At 41.6% G+C, this 15,287-nt stretch overlaps 1 protein-coding gene across 1 annotated transcript in view; it reads left to right on the forward strand.

Moving 5' to 3' along the window:
• LOC117482208 (receptor-type tyrosine-protein phosphatase delta-like) overlaps positions 1-15,287 on the forward strand; it is an 87,749-nt gene that overhangs the window by 13,658 nt on the left and 58,804 nt on the right. The window contains 1 exon segment of the mRNA XM_034130231.1: positions 13,886-14,035. Within this exon segment, the coding sequence (XP_033986122.1) occupies positions 13,951-14,035 (85 nt within the window). The 5' untranslated portion in view covers positions 13,886-13,950.

Consider the following 15,287-nt stretch of genomic DNA (forward strand, 5'->3'; position numbering starts at 1 on the left):
CATTTTTAATGACCAATGTACTTAGTCGTTCTTCCTGGGCCTGTCTCCCTGTGGTCCCATCTCCAAGAAGGAGAGGCAGCCGCACTTGGTGGAAAAATCCCCCATTACATATTTATTGTCCCCAGTCTTAATTACAGAGCCAGAGGGGAAGTGGGTTGAGCTCTCTCTCTCTCTCCTCCTCTCTGTCCTGTGTCTCTTTTTTAACTCGGAGGGATGAGACCTTCTCTTTCCGTCTGTCTCTATCCTCTCCTTCTTCACCCCAGCTTTCAGTTCTCTGTCCTTCAATAGGGGCGTTCACACCAAGTACTTTTCCCACAGTAGTTCATGAGAACTTTAGTTCATGAGAGCTCCTTTAGTTCTGATGAACTAAAGCAGATCGCGTTCACACCCAAAATGAGTTCCTGGGGGTGGATTAGGCAAATGAGCCGCTGACGTCACTTCTTCTTCTTCTGCTTTGGGTTTACTGGCAGGCCGCAAACAACTTCACGGCGAGTACAGTAGGTGGCGGTATGCACCTTAAAGTTGCAATTCGCCAAAAAACCGAGAGAAGAAGAAAGAAAACTTCCGCTTCCGCTGTATGCTTCTGTTTACCTTCCGACCTCAGACACGGTATGGAGTTGACGTTTTGGTGGTCGTGTTATACAGCTTCGTAACGGAGTTATTTAAGCCAATAACTCAGCCACAAATACAAATACAGATCGACCATTCAAATGCAATAGAAATGCTGAGTCGGAGGCGAAGGCGGTTAAGAAGCCTTAACAAAAGGATTGGACGACGAAAGCACACGCTATGGACATGTTTTGCCGTTGGACAGCCGAGGATGATGGCCGTTATCACGCCCAAAGAACAGCAATGGTACGTTCATTAAATCACATTAATACTATCTAATGTAGGATTTATGGAGTTATGTAGGGCTAATTTGTGTCTTTGTATGTGTTCCAGATATGCGAATACTACGGAACTCTGGGTGAACAATAGAACGTCGGCCTGGTGTGAGGTGGTGCCAACATGTGCAGTGGATCAAAGATTTCCAAATGTCCAAGGGCTCTTTTCAACTCCTCTGTATTCGCCTGGAAGCAACGTTGTGGAGAGGCATCTGAACAGCATGGAAATTGTAAATTGACAATAAAGCTGATATTTTGTACAGTGCATTTGGTTCTCTCTTTATTTACCAGTCAACAGACACAATTACAATAGTGCAGACACACCTTAGTGCAAAGATTAAATGTCAGTATCAAAACAGTACTCATACTGTATATTTGTATATTAATGAGTATATTATGTTAAATGTGTGTTAAAGACAATGGGATGAGGTTGAAAGCTCTTTAAAAACGTTTGTATACATACATGTTAAGCATGCACACCTGAAGAACTACGTTACACACACACAGGTTAGTCTGTGTACCGCTGCACTGCTGCTGGTTTAAACAAAGACAGTCATGATGCTAGTGCCGTGCATGTAGGTTCTCTTTTATTTATCAGCAGCAGATCAATAAGTGTCAGTAGTATCAAAACAATATAATAACAGTGGCAATATATATATATATATATATATATATATATATATATATATATATATATATAATAACAATAGGTAGGCTCAGCAGCAGACACACCTTAGTGCAAAGTTAGGTGTCAGTATTAATAACAGTGGCATATATATATAATCACAATAATACAAAATGAACTGTCCCAGGTGTAGGCAATTTGGGGTGAAGTGTCTTGCCCAGGGACACAACAACATCCTGACTGCAGTGGGGTTTGAACCTGTGCTCCCCTGATCCGAACACCAACGCACCAGACCACTGCACCACACGCCTCCCAACAAGTCATTGTACAGTTTATCAACGACAAGTTTTTCTTAATTTTTGTATTGAAGGCCTGTTGGATTTAATCAGCTCGCTTAGCACTGCCAGAAGCCCAGCCTGAAAGGTATTTTGTTGCTCCACCTCGATTCCTGGGCCTTGTGTGAATGCAGCAGCCGTTCGTCGTGCATCTCCTTGGCACGCAGGTCCTCATTCTCCTTGCTGACCATGGCACGGCGGTCCATCGCCATGATGGTGTCAAGGAAGCTGTCATCGCGTGCCCACTTTCCTAAGGTGAAATATGCAAGATACAAGATCAGTTTAATCGCAACAACGAGGCAAAATGTTGATTAATAGTCCAGTTTACTCTGAGATAGAAGATCAAACCGTTTTCATGTAATCCTTTTATTTATACATCACATATACTGAGGTAGCTGGGCCAATCAAGCTTGGACTGAAATATCGAAATTACATCTCTCTTTGATATTGACTACAATTATTGCTACAATGCATCAATTCATTATCGAGCAAATGACTTGTGCATGAACTCTAAGCAGCGGTGATGCAATACATATTTCGATTTACTTTTACTTATTAATAGTTATATCACCTTCTTCTTCTTTCAAGGCCAGAGTAGTTACAGTGTAAGTGGATTGACATCTAACATAACATGGCTGAGTACAATTATAACAATCAATTAAAAAAAAGGAAAAATAAATAGAATTTCAATTACATTTCTACTTAAATGTGCAAAAATATTAGAACATCAGTCTTTGTGGCATGCAGGTAATCAACTGTTTAAGCTTTTACCATTAACATGTAGAATGAATGTTGCAAATTACTTGAAATTATAGCAACTAATGTATTGTTAGAGGTAGCATTATGTCCAGCTAGCATGCTAATTGCTAACGTTATATTATCGTTTTATCCCGGAGGGGAAAACTAGTTTCTAATCCTGAGAGAAACACCTCGCCTGAAACACACGATTAGTGCCATGAGTTAGTGAAGCAAATTACAGAACATTGCACACTTATTCACAAGTCAAAACGTGTTCATAGCGGGCATAGCTGAGAATAGCTAGCTAGCTAGATGTTGTTAGCCAGCCTGGACCTAACATTAGCAAGTTCTAGCATGGCTAGCTCGATCTACTGAGCAAATAAAAGTACATATAAGACCAGTATTGTGCAGATTAAAACAGTGCAGTGCATGTATTTTATTTTACCTTGGTAGTCGTCCCGACATGACTTTGCCAGGTCTGCTAACTTTGCAGAGCCACAGAAACTGCATTCAGTAGAAGCTTCTGAATGCGGCGCTTCGCGTCCTCCGAGTAAATCGCCAGAAGCGCAGACACATCCTCATCACTCCACCGCTCCAATTGATTTATTTAGTGTTGCTATAATAACTGCTTTCACAAAAGGAATCTCTTCGGGTGTGCTGTCCGAAGCGAGCAAATACAATGGCCGCTTACAACAAAAAATTCAGAGTCAAACGGGCGTGGTTTGCATTCCGCACAGCCAATCAGACGTACGAACTACTTTCTCCCACAACAGTCCCTGCTCTCTAGCAGGGGTTGAAAAGCGGGTCGGACGAACTAAATTGAGCTACTTTAGTTCCTGGGGCTTTTTGGTGTGAACGCAAATATATCGTAGTTCTGATGAACTATTGTGGGAAAAGTACACCAAAGTACTCCGGTGTGAACGCACCTTATGACATGCAACTTCATATTTCATATAAAGTAACCACCAATGGAAAAGGTTGTGTGTACACTGTGTGGCAGCAAATAGATATATGTGAAGATATATCTACGTGTCTTAATGTTTGAATCACAGCCCAAGAAAGCTTGTTTTGGTGATCTTTTTTTAGTTTTTAGCATATGTCTCTGCTGATGTAGAATCTAGTCAAGCATTTATCAGTTCTTCTAAGCAGAACCTCCTGCTTTAAATTGGCACCACCATATGTAAGATATCATCTAGTTTCAGGCACATGTTGCCTTCCTAATTATGATAGTTATGGTTGATTATATACTTGGCAAGGATTCTGCTGTATGTTGCCATGCACTGCAGGAAACATTGCAGTCATACAACAATCCATGTCTAGTGTTTGCGTCTTTGCATTTCCCTGCATGTTATTTTGAGTCATTCTCATGTACCCCCATTCCAATGCTGGCCAAAATCAATTTGAGGAGAAAGGTTGTGTAACCCCATCCTTTTTCTCTGAGCCGTTGTTAACATGACATTGGAGAAGATTGATCAAGAAATGTATTTTTGGCTCGATTGTCCACCGCCTCCCCTTTGACCTTCAAGAGCTCGCATATTTTTTCTTTATGCTTTAGTTGACTTGTCAAATTCTTTTTGGATCCATTCATGTGTTGTTACAAATGCTTCTTACTTTTGCAGTTTTCAATAGATTGTGGTAAGGTTATTTGTTCAGCTTGCACTTGAATAGATGAAAAGGAGTAATGAGGCTTTGCTTTAATTTGCCCATGTGAAATCACCTTGAAGGAGGTGTGAAAGAAGTGTGGCTTCTTACATTCCCACAGAGCTCGTCTTTAGCTGGCATACGTCAGGAGTCCTTTTCGTGCTCAGTGGAGAGGAAAGTGTTTTTCTTTCACAATTGGAAGGCCATAATTTGTCTTGTGGTGCACTGTGGAATTCAATGAATGCATGAAGCAGGGTTTATGAACTGCTGCATGGTTCATCCTCATTCCTCTCCTCCTCCTCTGACAAAGACAACAGGAGGTCCACTCAGACACCGCGGGGCGTTGTATGTGTGTGTGGCTGTTTATGTGAATGGGTGCATGCTTACTTCTTGCTTAAGAGCTCTGCTTAACACTAGAACCGCCAATCGGGTCAATTTGACCCAGAGCTGTTTTTTATTGTGTGTAACTTTTTTTCAATAAAATATTAAAGTCTTCCAGTCCGTGACTTTTCCTGAAAGTGTGTTATGTACCACCCTCTGTTGTTAAAAATTGTCAATATGAAGTCAGATTGAAGAAATCGCCCAAAAAATTGCCATTTATACCTATTTCCGCCAAGCGGGTCATATTGACCCCACCCCTTTTCATATAAACATGACGCGTTGATATGGATGGATAGATATATTGATAGATAGTTATCTAGATAGAGAGAGAGAGAGAGAGAGAGAGAGAGGAGAGAGAGAGAGAGAGAGAGGAGAGAGAGAGAGAGGAGAGGAGAGAGAGAGAGAGAGAGAGAGAGGAGAGAGAGAGAGAGAGAGAGAGAGAGAGAGAGAGAGAGAGATAGAGACAGTCTGTAGTGAAGGAGTGCGCTCCCGCTCACGGGAGACTGCTCGCGCTGTGCTCCGCACATAGGCTCCGCAGCAAACAGCTGTGGGGCGAGTTGAAAGTACGTTATGCTGGCCGCGGTGTCTAAATAATGCTTCCGGGCCAGCGGGCCATTTATAATGTCGAGCCCTGAGAGGCCACAGATTATATTGGTATACGTTTCATCCCTGTGCGATCAAAACTCACTGTTCAATAAAAGAACATTTTACCTTGAAAATCAATGCATTCTAATAGCGGGTCAATTTGACCCAGGTGGCGGTTTTAGGTATAAAAAATCTCTGGCGGTTCTAGTGTTAATACACTCCTGTCAGGGGAAAATGAGGAAGGGAAAGGGATTCACTGCCTATAGAGTGGCGAAGTCCCTCCCCTTCCGGTGGGACTCATGGGACCTTATTTCGGAAAAAGTTTGTATTGAAGTCAATGGAGAGAGAGAGATTATCTTTCGATCCCGTATGAATTGTGCCACGAATTACACATATGATGTTTGTCAATCTTAAATAATAATTTCCATGTCAAAAAAGTCACAGTTTGTCGTAAAACTGTTGAAATATAAGACTATGAAAAATACGCAACTAGAAAGACTACAAATCCCAGAATCCCGGTCCCGCATGCTGGCTCATACGGAACCGACTAACTCCCCTTTTGTGTATGTACAGCTCTCAACATGCCCAGACTTGAAGTGATTTTCACCTCTTTTAATACTTTTCGCCTCATTCTGAAAGAAAGAAGTGAAATGTGCCAACGTGATGGCCGTCTTGGTGTGTGGTGCGAGGCGGGAGATGTAGTTCATTGAGCGGTTTCACACAAAAAAAGTGGGTTTTTTTACATTTTTATTTTTTTGACTTGTAAAATGATCTTTTAAATTGACAAACATCATATGTGTAATTCGTGGCACAATTCAAACGGGATCGAAAGATAATCTTTCTCTCTCCATTGACTTCAATGCATAACTTTTCCGAAATAAGGTCCCATGGAGCTCAACCGGAAGGGGAGGGACTTCGCCTCTCTATTCCACACTGATGAGCCCCTACCTATTGAAGCCCCAGTCAAGAAGGTTTAAGATAGAAAATGATGTGGGAGATGGGTTATAACTGGAGCACTGTGTGGATAAAAGGTACAGTTATTGAAGGTTTAGCCTGCTTCTGGTCTATAGAAAATCCATATTTTATTTGACGTGAGAGCCGCTCAAGGCCTGTAAATTATTACTACTGGTGTATTCCACCTGCCTGTGGAGGTCACCCAGCCAGCTGGATCGGTAGGTGCGTGTGTGTGTGTGTGTGTGTGTGTGTGTGTGTGTGTGTGTGTGTGTGTGTGTGTGTGTGTGTGTGTGTGTGTGTGTGTGTGTGTGTGTGTGTGTGTGTGTGTGTGTGTGTGTGTGTGTGTGTGTGTGTGTGTGTGTGTGTGTGTGTGTGTGTGTGTGTGCGTCTATGTCAGCACACATGTTCGTCCCGGTGTGTGTCTAGCCCTGCAGCCCACAGTAGTATGTGCAGCATGTCACACCGTAACCATACTGCAGGCTCATCCATCCATGGATCTATCCTTCCCTTCATCCACCCATGTACTAAAACACATTACAGAGATGACTGCCTCCGATGTGCCACTTTCCCCCAGCACTAAAGGCTTTCTACTGTATGCCGCTGGAGGCAGGGTGTATCATGGTCACAATAAGAAACAGAAATACACATGCAAGCGCACATGCACAACCATAGCAGAGTATAAGTGCAGTTTTGATGTATTGGTATTTTACTCCAAAGCCTTTTACTCCAGTCCATTTTATGAAGTATTTTACTACATTATAGTTCAAATTTCCCAGCAGACTGAAATCTGTAGAGCCACCTTGTCGACTCAAAACATTTAAATACACCTTTAACATTAACACATCAACATCTTAGCACTATAATGCGGATCATTATTCTTAATGAATGCACTTGGGCTGCAATTAATAATTATTTTCCTTATCAATTAATATGCCAGTTATTTCAATTTTTTATGATTTTGTGGATCATCAAGAAAAAAGTGACAAATGTTCAACACAATTTGCCACAGGGGACATCTTTAAGTTGATTCTTTTTTCTTAGCCAACAGTCCAGGACATCCTCTCCTTTTAAGAAGCTGCATGTTATCAAACTCCCTCATTTATAACATTTTGATAGAAAATAGACTAGAATGATTAAGGTACATTTTACTGCAGATCTTATCTTGTTTTTTCTACTTACTTACAATAGCTTGCATTAGAGCCCTAGTTACAGTGAAATCATAACTTCACTCTCCCTCCTTCCCCCCACCCATCCTTTTTTACTCTACCATTCAGCCTCCGCCTCCCTCTCTTTAACCTTTTTGCCCCTCAGCTGGTGCTCGTATCTCATCTTCCTCTCACTTCTCCCCTCCCTCCCTCTGCAGTCCTGCTGCTATCTTTACGAACCTCTCACTAATGCACCGCTCAATTAGCCTTCGATGAGGTTTTCAACTAAGGGCTGGGTAAATAGGTAATTACATGTTGTCATCCCCCCACCTCCTGCTAATCCACTCAACTCCACTCCTCTCAGTGTACCTCCCTCCTGCTCTCTCTCTCCCTCTCCCTCTTGCTCTCTCAATATCATGGATGGCTGCCAGAGATGGTCCAATAGAGGCCCAGCGTGGGCCTGTTAGTCACAGCTGGCTTAACCCTTCGATTGGCCACATTCAGCACTTAGTGCACAGTTTTCACTTTTGTCAGCCTGCACTTCAGCTATGTTACCCGGGACACTTTGTCATCAGAATGGGAAAACTGAAACCACCCACTGGCTAAGTGCTGATGAAGTCATGGCTGCTTAAAGAGATGTTAAACAGGTCTTTGGCGGCTTAGTCAGAGAACGTCAGACAAAAAGGTGAAGTGAAAGGTGGAAAGAAGTAGTGGGAGAGATTTGTACTTTCTGTGTAACTGACACAATCAGAGATCAGATATTGATGCAATCAAATTGCATGCCTCAAGGCAGCAGTCTACAGGCAGTCAGTGAGTCGATGGAATGTTTTATTGTGCCATTGTCTGCTGAGGCCAAACAAATAAACGAAATATTTATCAGCTTTACCGCTGCTGAAGTAAATTGATGCAAGCGGTTGTCTTTGGGTTGTTCTCATCGGTTAAATCAACAATAACAATGTTTGCCATGATAGATAAATGTCTATTCAACATCATCTATTCAGGCAGCCTCACAAATGCTGCCATTGTCAAGGTCTGTCCATTATTCAGCAATGTCTTAACAATGTGGATTTTCATCTTTTATGTGTTGGGACCAGGCCGCTTTCATGTGACTTGCTGCTGAAAAAGAAAAGGCTTCTTCTTGGGAGGACTGAAAAGGTTTTATTCAAACATCAAGGAAAAAGAACAGAGTAATGCCTGCAAAGTGAACTTTGAAATCAAAATGAATTATGTATTCGGGATGGTAATGGAAGCTGGACTCACTATCTACAGTAAGATGACTAGACCTCGGCTATGGTATAAAGCATTTGTGAATTTCCTATTCTGAATTCAAGGGAATGTAATAACACGCCAACACAGGATATTTGATTGACTTTCCAGTCCCTCATATTCAGGAGAGAAACAAGATAAAGGTATGACGAAAAGTATGAAAATAAATAACAGTTTGTAAGGCCTTTGGAGATAGGACGGAAGACTGTGAAATAGACATTCAGAGGAACTGATTGGTGGGAAAACAGAGGTAGAAAAAAGGGTGAGTCGGGCTGAAGGGAGGAATAAATGAAAGTGAATGGGAGAAAGGGATGGGGGATGGAGTGTTTGGGGAACCAGAGGAAGTGATGAGTTGAGCACTGATATACGGCCCTAATCCTCATCTCAATCAATCACATTTTCCCTTCCTCTCCTCTCAGTTGGTCTTATTGATTTCTTGTTTCAGCCAGTGTCCTAAAAGCCAGACTCAAATGACTACTCAGAGTTTTTGGGACTCCATCTACCTCTGAAAACTACTCTTTGGTCATTTATTCTCACAGCTAAGGAAAGTGAATTGATCACTAGAGTCTTCAGCAAACGATGTAGCAGCCCTTTCTCCTACAATGCCCTTTCATATAAACTACATTTATTGTTTGTGTTTCGGGGAGAAACTAGTGCTGGCCAAATTACACTAAGCACCCATTCATGAAATTGTTTTATAACTTAGGACTAGCTGGAGTCAAAGTGTCAAATAGGAAGTGCACTTCTCTAATAAGGATATAGTACAGTTTAAAGAAAGGACGAGCAAGTTGAGGTGGAGGAAGTCCTTGCTAACAGCACTAGCTGCCACATGTTATGCCCTTCTTCAGTCTAGAAGCCATGTCAGTCCTTTCTGTCATCAGTTCATTAGTTTGAAACTCATGAACCCTGGAAAAAAAAATTGTTTTGCCGATTTGCAAGAACAAACACGCCTACACACCAACAGACTTGACCTCCATGTCGAATCGCATTCTTCTAAGGCTGCCAATTGGTAAGAACATTTTTGTTGTTCAACTGAGTGAAAAAAGCTGATCATTAGAAATAAAAAGCCAGAGTGAATAGGTGCGTTTTCAGGGCTTTTTTTAAGGATGCAAGAGTCTTTCGGATGTGACTGGGGAAGGAGTTCCAGAGGGAGGGGGAGTTCATTGAAAGGCTCATTTTTAATGAATGGAAATTGTAGCATTTTGATATGGACATGTATCTGTAGAAAATACTGCCAATTAATATTTCAGCATTTGATTCACTTTCATAAAAAATAACGAAGTGGTTCAACAAAGAAAATGTCATGTCAACACACACAAATATTGAGAATACAGTGTATACAGTGGTTGTTTACAGTGGCTAAAAGTAGGCGAGTCATCTTTACAGGCACAGTAAAACCTCTTATCACAGCATGATGTCCTCAGCTGTCCTTACAGACACCGAGATGTGTGGCTTTGAAGATCAGAAATGTTCTTGAAAAAATGCACAGGGGTTCTTTACCGAGTTTGTTTGTTTGCGGCGGGGGAGATGACAAATCACTGGTAATCTACGAGCTCATGTCTCTGTGTGTGTGTGTGTGTGTGTGTGTGTGTGTGTGTGTGTGTGTGTGTGTGTGTGTGTGTGTGTGTGTGTGTGTGTGTGTGTGTGTGTGTGTGTGTGTGTGTGTGTGTGTGTGTGTGTGTGTGTGTGTGTGTGTTGTGTGTGGTGTGTGTGTGTGTGTGTACAGTCGACACGATTTCAATAGTCATATACATCAAACAAACCCTTTCCCTTCAAGCACATATGAGCTATGTTTTTGTTTGTTTTGCTATAGGACGTTTTATATTGCTGGCAAGATCATTTTATGATGACATTATGATCAACATTACTGGACCGTATGTGCTCAAAAATAAATAACTGTTTATTCAAAGTGCAAAGTGCAACTGCTAAAAACGAGACAATAAAAAGACATCTCACAGACTTGTATTAAACACATCTATTTCCTTGGCAATGTAAGTCTTCCCAAACGCATCAATGTGTTAGGAAACTTTTACAACTGAAGCTTACCACCATCCTCTGTGGAAAAGAAGGAGGATGCAAAGTGTGCTTTTTCCATTCAGCTCATCTTGTTTTATTCGTGTAGCACTATGATGCAACAAATACAAATTGTCTCTCCATTGACATTTCTGTCAGTGTGCCACTGTTTCAACAGGCCAAATGGAATAAGTTAATTAGTATGTCTAATTACATTTGGTGGCTCAGCTTTGGGAATATCAAATCAAATTAGGATAGTCAGTGTTCTTTTTTTCATGGCACACGATTTGCCTTAAGCGATGCTTTTTAGGATCTGTCTTTTGTCTTTGTCTCTATCCTTCTTAACGTCCCTTCGAGCTGTACTGCGCCTTTGCTTTGTAGTCTACCCTCAACTCTCTCTCATCACCACCCACACTTCCTTTTTTGTATTTCATTGCATTTTTGGATCTTATTCTTTTATTTTTACATTTCTTTTTTCAAGTCTTCCCCAACTAGAAACTGCAGCTCCATGTCCTGATCATTTGTTTGTCTCTTGCACTCTGTGTGAAATGATAATGTAATAACTACCAGCAAATGTAACAACGTGTGTTAAAAATAAAATTACCCTCTTTATGGTTCGAAAATAAATAAGCTGTTAATCCGATAAACCTCCTATTAAAGCAATGACCATGTATAATAAATATTGCTTTTAATGTTGCCTCTTTATGATGTAATCATCGGTTTTAAGCATTATGAATATATTTAAATAAAGGGATAACTTACATTATTAGTGCCAAACATTTCTTTAAGTCCCACTTACCAACTTTTCTGCCTCTCTCATTTCTTCCTCTGTTTCATCATCTTCCTCCTTCCTCATCTTCGTCCCCATTGACATGTGTCCTTCTGTCTGTCATGTGAAAAAACATAAGCCAGTCTGTCACTGTTTGCGTCTGTCTTTGTTCTGTCAGAATCTATCTCAGAGATAAGTGTGACTGATTGCTGCAGGCCCAGCCAGACAGACGGTGTATAATTGAGTGATAGGGACTAATGTAAGTGAATGGCTTAGAGCGACAGTGATCCACAGCAGTGGCAGAAACTCAGGCTCCGAGGAAGGCTTTCTGTTAGGCCCTCCGTAATACCAGCAACAACAGCCACCTAGATAACAATCTGGTGACTACCTGGCTGTGTCTGTGTGTATTTGGGTGTGTGTGTTTCAGGTTAACTTCTTTTTCTCTTCTTTCCATCCTGTGTCTCTTTTTCTTTTCTGCTTAATTGCTCTATGTACCGCTCTACTTCCTTTCCCCCCACTACACACACCTTTAGCTCATCCCTTTCTCTCCCCGTTATCTTAGCCTTTTAATTAATGTGACATGCTGTGAAGTGAGATACTAAATAATGCAGGCTTTTCCAGTGACATTGAATCAGGCCTAGTGATTAGTGGCCACACACACATTCCCACACACAAACACATGCACCAACAAACCAGGATAGACGCCATTTTAAACAAATGTGGCTTATTAGACGAGTATGACAATAATGGTCCCTTGGAGAACTGATAGTACCTGTATGCAATCGAAACAGCATTACTATTAGCCTACAGTCAAATGTGCAGTACAATATACAGTAAAGGGGCTGGGTAAATAAGTAAAATAAAAAAATATATTGATTAAAAAGACCAGTAAACTTGTTAAATACTACTAAAGTAAAACTCTCTGATATAAAAGATTTTTAAATAATAATAAAAAAAGAAAGAAAATAAGTAAGTTAAAGTTGGTGATTGCCCCTTGAAACCTAAAATCTAAATATAACTGAGGTCTAATATCCAGAACTAAATAAAACATACAACTGTAATTTCCCTGTGGATGGGTGCACAAGCTAAGCTGCATGGCTGGGTTCCCATATCTACTGTGGCGGTGTAAATCACAGTGCACAGGACTTCATTTGTGCAGGGAGAGATCTAGGTTATCCCAAAGCAATTGTTTCAGACCAAACCAAGTGGAAAATCCAGTGTGGGTAGTAGTTGTTTGCTGCCTTGGCTGCAGGGATGTTAGAGTTCGTCTGCCCCCCCTCCCACCCCTTGCCTTTTTTAATCCGATGGCTTGTTCAGGAGTGGAGAGGATTAAGACTGCTGCTGCTGATGACTCTGTCCAGTTTTGGAAAGCCCACAAAACACATGCACGAATGCATAACACAGGACCACACAGCTGCAACATGGATACTCACGCTGTAGCAGCACAGGCAGTCAGCGGGAATATTCACATGCATGCACATACAGAGGCATCACCATATGCATGAGCTAGCCGATATGCATGCACATACAGTGTCACTCCCCACATTCATTCATGCAAAGGCGCACGTTACACATGTAAGCATCGTCTCTCTTTGCCCCTGCTCATTTTCACCGTCTCTCACTCATTGCTGTCAGTCTCTGGACAGCAGCAGTGTTCTGCCATGTCCCATTGTGCCATGTGATTTGAGCTGTGAGATTTCAGACACAGAGTGACGCCTGTCTCATCTAATGCCAGACAATCACACCAGGCACTGCAGATGGCAGAGAGACAACTGGACGGAAAGAGTTACCGAGAGAGAAAGTGAAAATGCAAAGAATATGACTGCTAGAAAGAGAGACATAAGGAAGACATATTGTGAATATTTAGGAAACCAAAAACAGCAAAAAGTTACAAGAGGACGGAGACAGGGGACAAAATAGCTAGCGATAGAGAGAGTCCAAAAATGAAGGGAAGTAAGGATGAAGCGATAGAGACATTGAGCTGTATGTTGACCCAACACTGTTTGCAACGTAGCCAGTAGATCAGTCTCCTCCCACTTTAATCTCTCCGTCGTCCATCAATCCCTTGTTCAATCTTCTCCACCCCTCCATGTTAAAGCCATTCTTTCCTTTTCATTAATATGAAATCATGCCGCTTTGACGTACACTGCTTCAGAGATTTGTAGGGCATGAACTAAAGCCGGAAAAAAATGAATCAGTTGCTTGCTCGGAGATAAAAAGTGAACTTTAGAAGCTGACTGATGTTTTAAAGCTAAATGTTTGCCATAAGTTGAAATTCATCAGCTACTTTGTGAACTCTTTTTTACACACACACACACACCAAAATACACCTCCGGCAATGAGTGTATGGTCCTAATGAAGCGAGAAGAGGAGAGGCAGCTGCATAACTGGAGTGTAAAGCCTAGAGGGAATCACACACTTCAAGTGTGTGTTAGTGTGTGTGTATGTGTGTGCGCACGGACTATATTATATCTGAAACTCTCTAATTTGGACTTTGGAACGTGTTTAATGACTGCATTTCTTTTAACCTCCTTTCTTTCTCTCTCCAGGTTGTGAGGGCCTGTTTCTATCGTCTTGTTGTTCAGTGAGGCAGTGAGCTCACGGTGGAAACAGCATGCATGTGACGACATATCCCATGATGCACTCGGCCAGTCCAGGCCTGCTCCTCCTCAGCTTCCTCTTCCTCGCTGATGCCGACTGTGAGTCTTTCCCCACTCAGTTCCATGCACTTGTTTTCTCTCACATGCCTACTCCCAGATATAGACACACACAAAAATAAACTGTATGCATTCAATACCTTTAGAATCCACATGTACACAGGCACACTGAGTCGTACAATGACCTGATTTTCTCCTGCAAACCACTCCACTCCTGATATAATATCGCTGTGTAAGTAAGTGCGTGAGTGTGTGTATGTTTGCAGGTTTGATATGAGGCCAGCTGTTTTTGTCCACCCAGTATTACTTGGATGGCTTGGCATGGATAGACAGTCCACATATGGCAAATCAGATAATTTGTCGTTGTGTGTGTGTGTGTGTGTGTGTGTGTGTGTGTGTGTGTGTGTGTGTGTGTGTGTGTGTGTGTGTGTGTGTGTGTGTGTGTGTGTGTGTGTGTGTGTGTGTGTGTGTGTGTGTGTGTGTGTGTGTGTGTGTGTGTGTGTGTGCGTGTGTCTGATTTATGTCTCAGAAACATGAACATTAGTATTCTAGTTATGAGTTGTATGCTGGTTTTAATTAGGACATTCATATTTACTGATGAAATAATCCCTCTTTCCAAACCTTAAAGGGTGACGTCTTGAGGTTGTTTGTCCAACCAACATTCAAAAATCAAACGATATTTGCTATAAAAGAAGGATATCAAAACTGGAAGGCTGAAAAGGTTGGATTTCTGCTGTTTCTAAACCATCACGTTCAGCTTCCCCAAGAAAATATCTTATCTGTGTGAAGCCAGCATTTGATGAAAGAGATACTCCAAAAACGTGATCATTTCTTGGATACTAGGGTGTGTGTGTGTGTGTGTGTGTGTGTGTGTGTGTGTGTGTGTGTGTGTGTGTGTGTGTGTGTGTGTGTGTGTGTGTGTGTGTGTGTGTGTGTGTGTGTGTGTGTGTGTGTGTGTGTGTGTGTGTGTGTGAACATAGTTAAAATGGGTGCCTACCTGTGTCTATGCCAGGCATGGCGTCTCTGACAATTTGTCAGGTTTACAAATGTGGCTTTGAATCTCCCAGCAGCAGTGATGAAACTGCCTGATTTGGGGTAAGACTAAGGATAAAAGAAATGAAGACAGAAGGGGAGTTTGGAACTAAAAGATGAGACGATCTAAAAAAGAATATTAAAAGAGAAAGAGGAGGTCATTCAAGCTCACCATGCAGACAGTTAACATCTGGGAGCAATCCTGTTGGAGGCCTCGGTAACAGTGGTGTCTAGTAGAATTATATTTGCATATTTGTTTTTA

Source organism: Trematomus bernacchii, unplaced genomic scaffold, assembly GCF_902827165.1.
Source record: "Trematomus bernacchii unplaced genomic scaffold, fTreBer1.1, whole genome shotgun sequence".
Taxonomy (NCBI): Eukaryota; Metazoa; Chordata; class Actinopteri; order Perciformes; family Nototheniidae; genus Trematomus; species Trematomus bernacchii.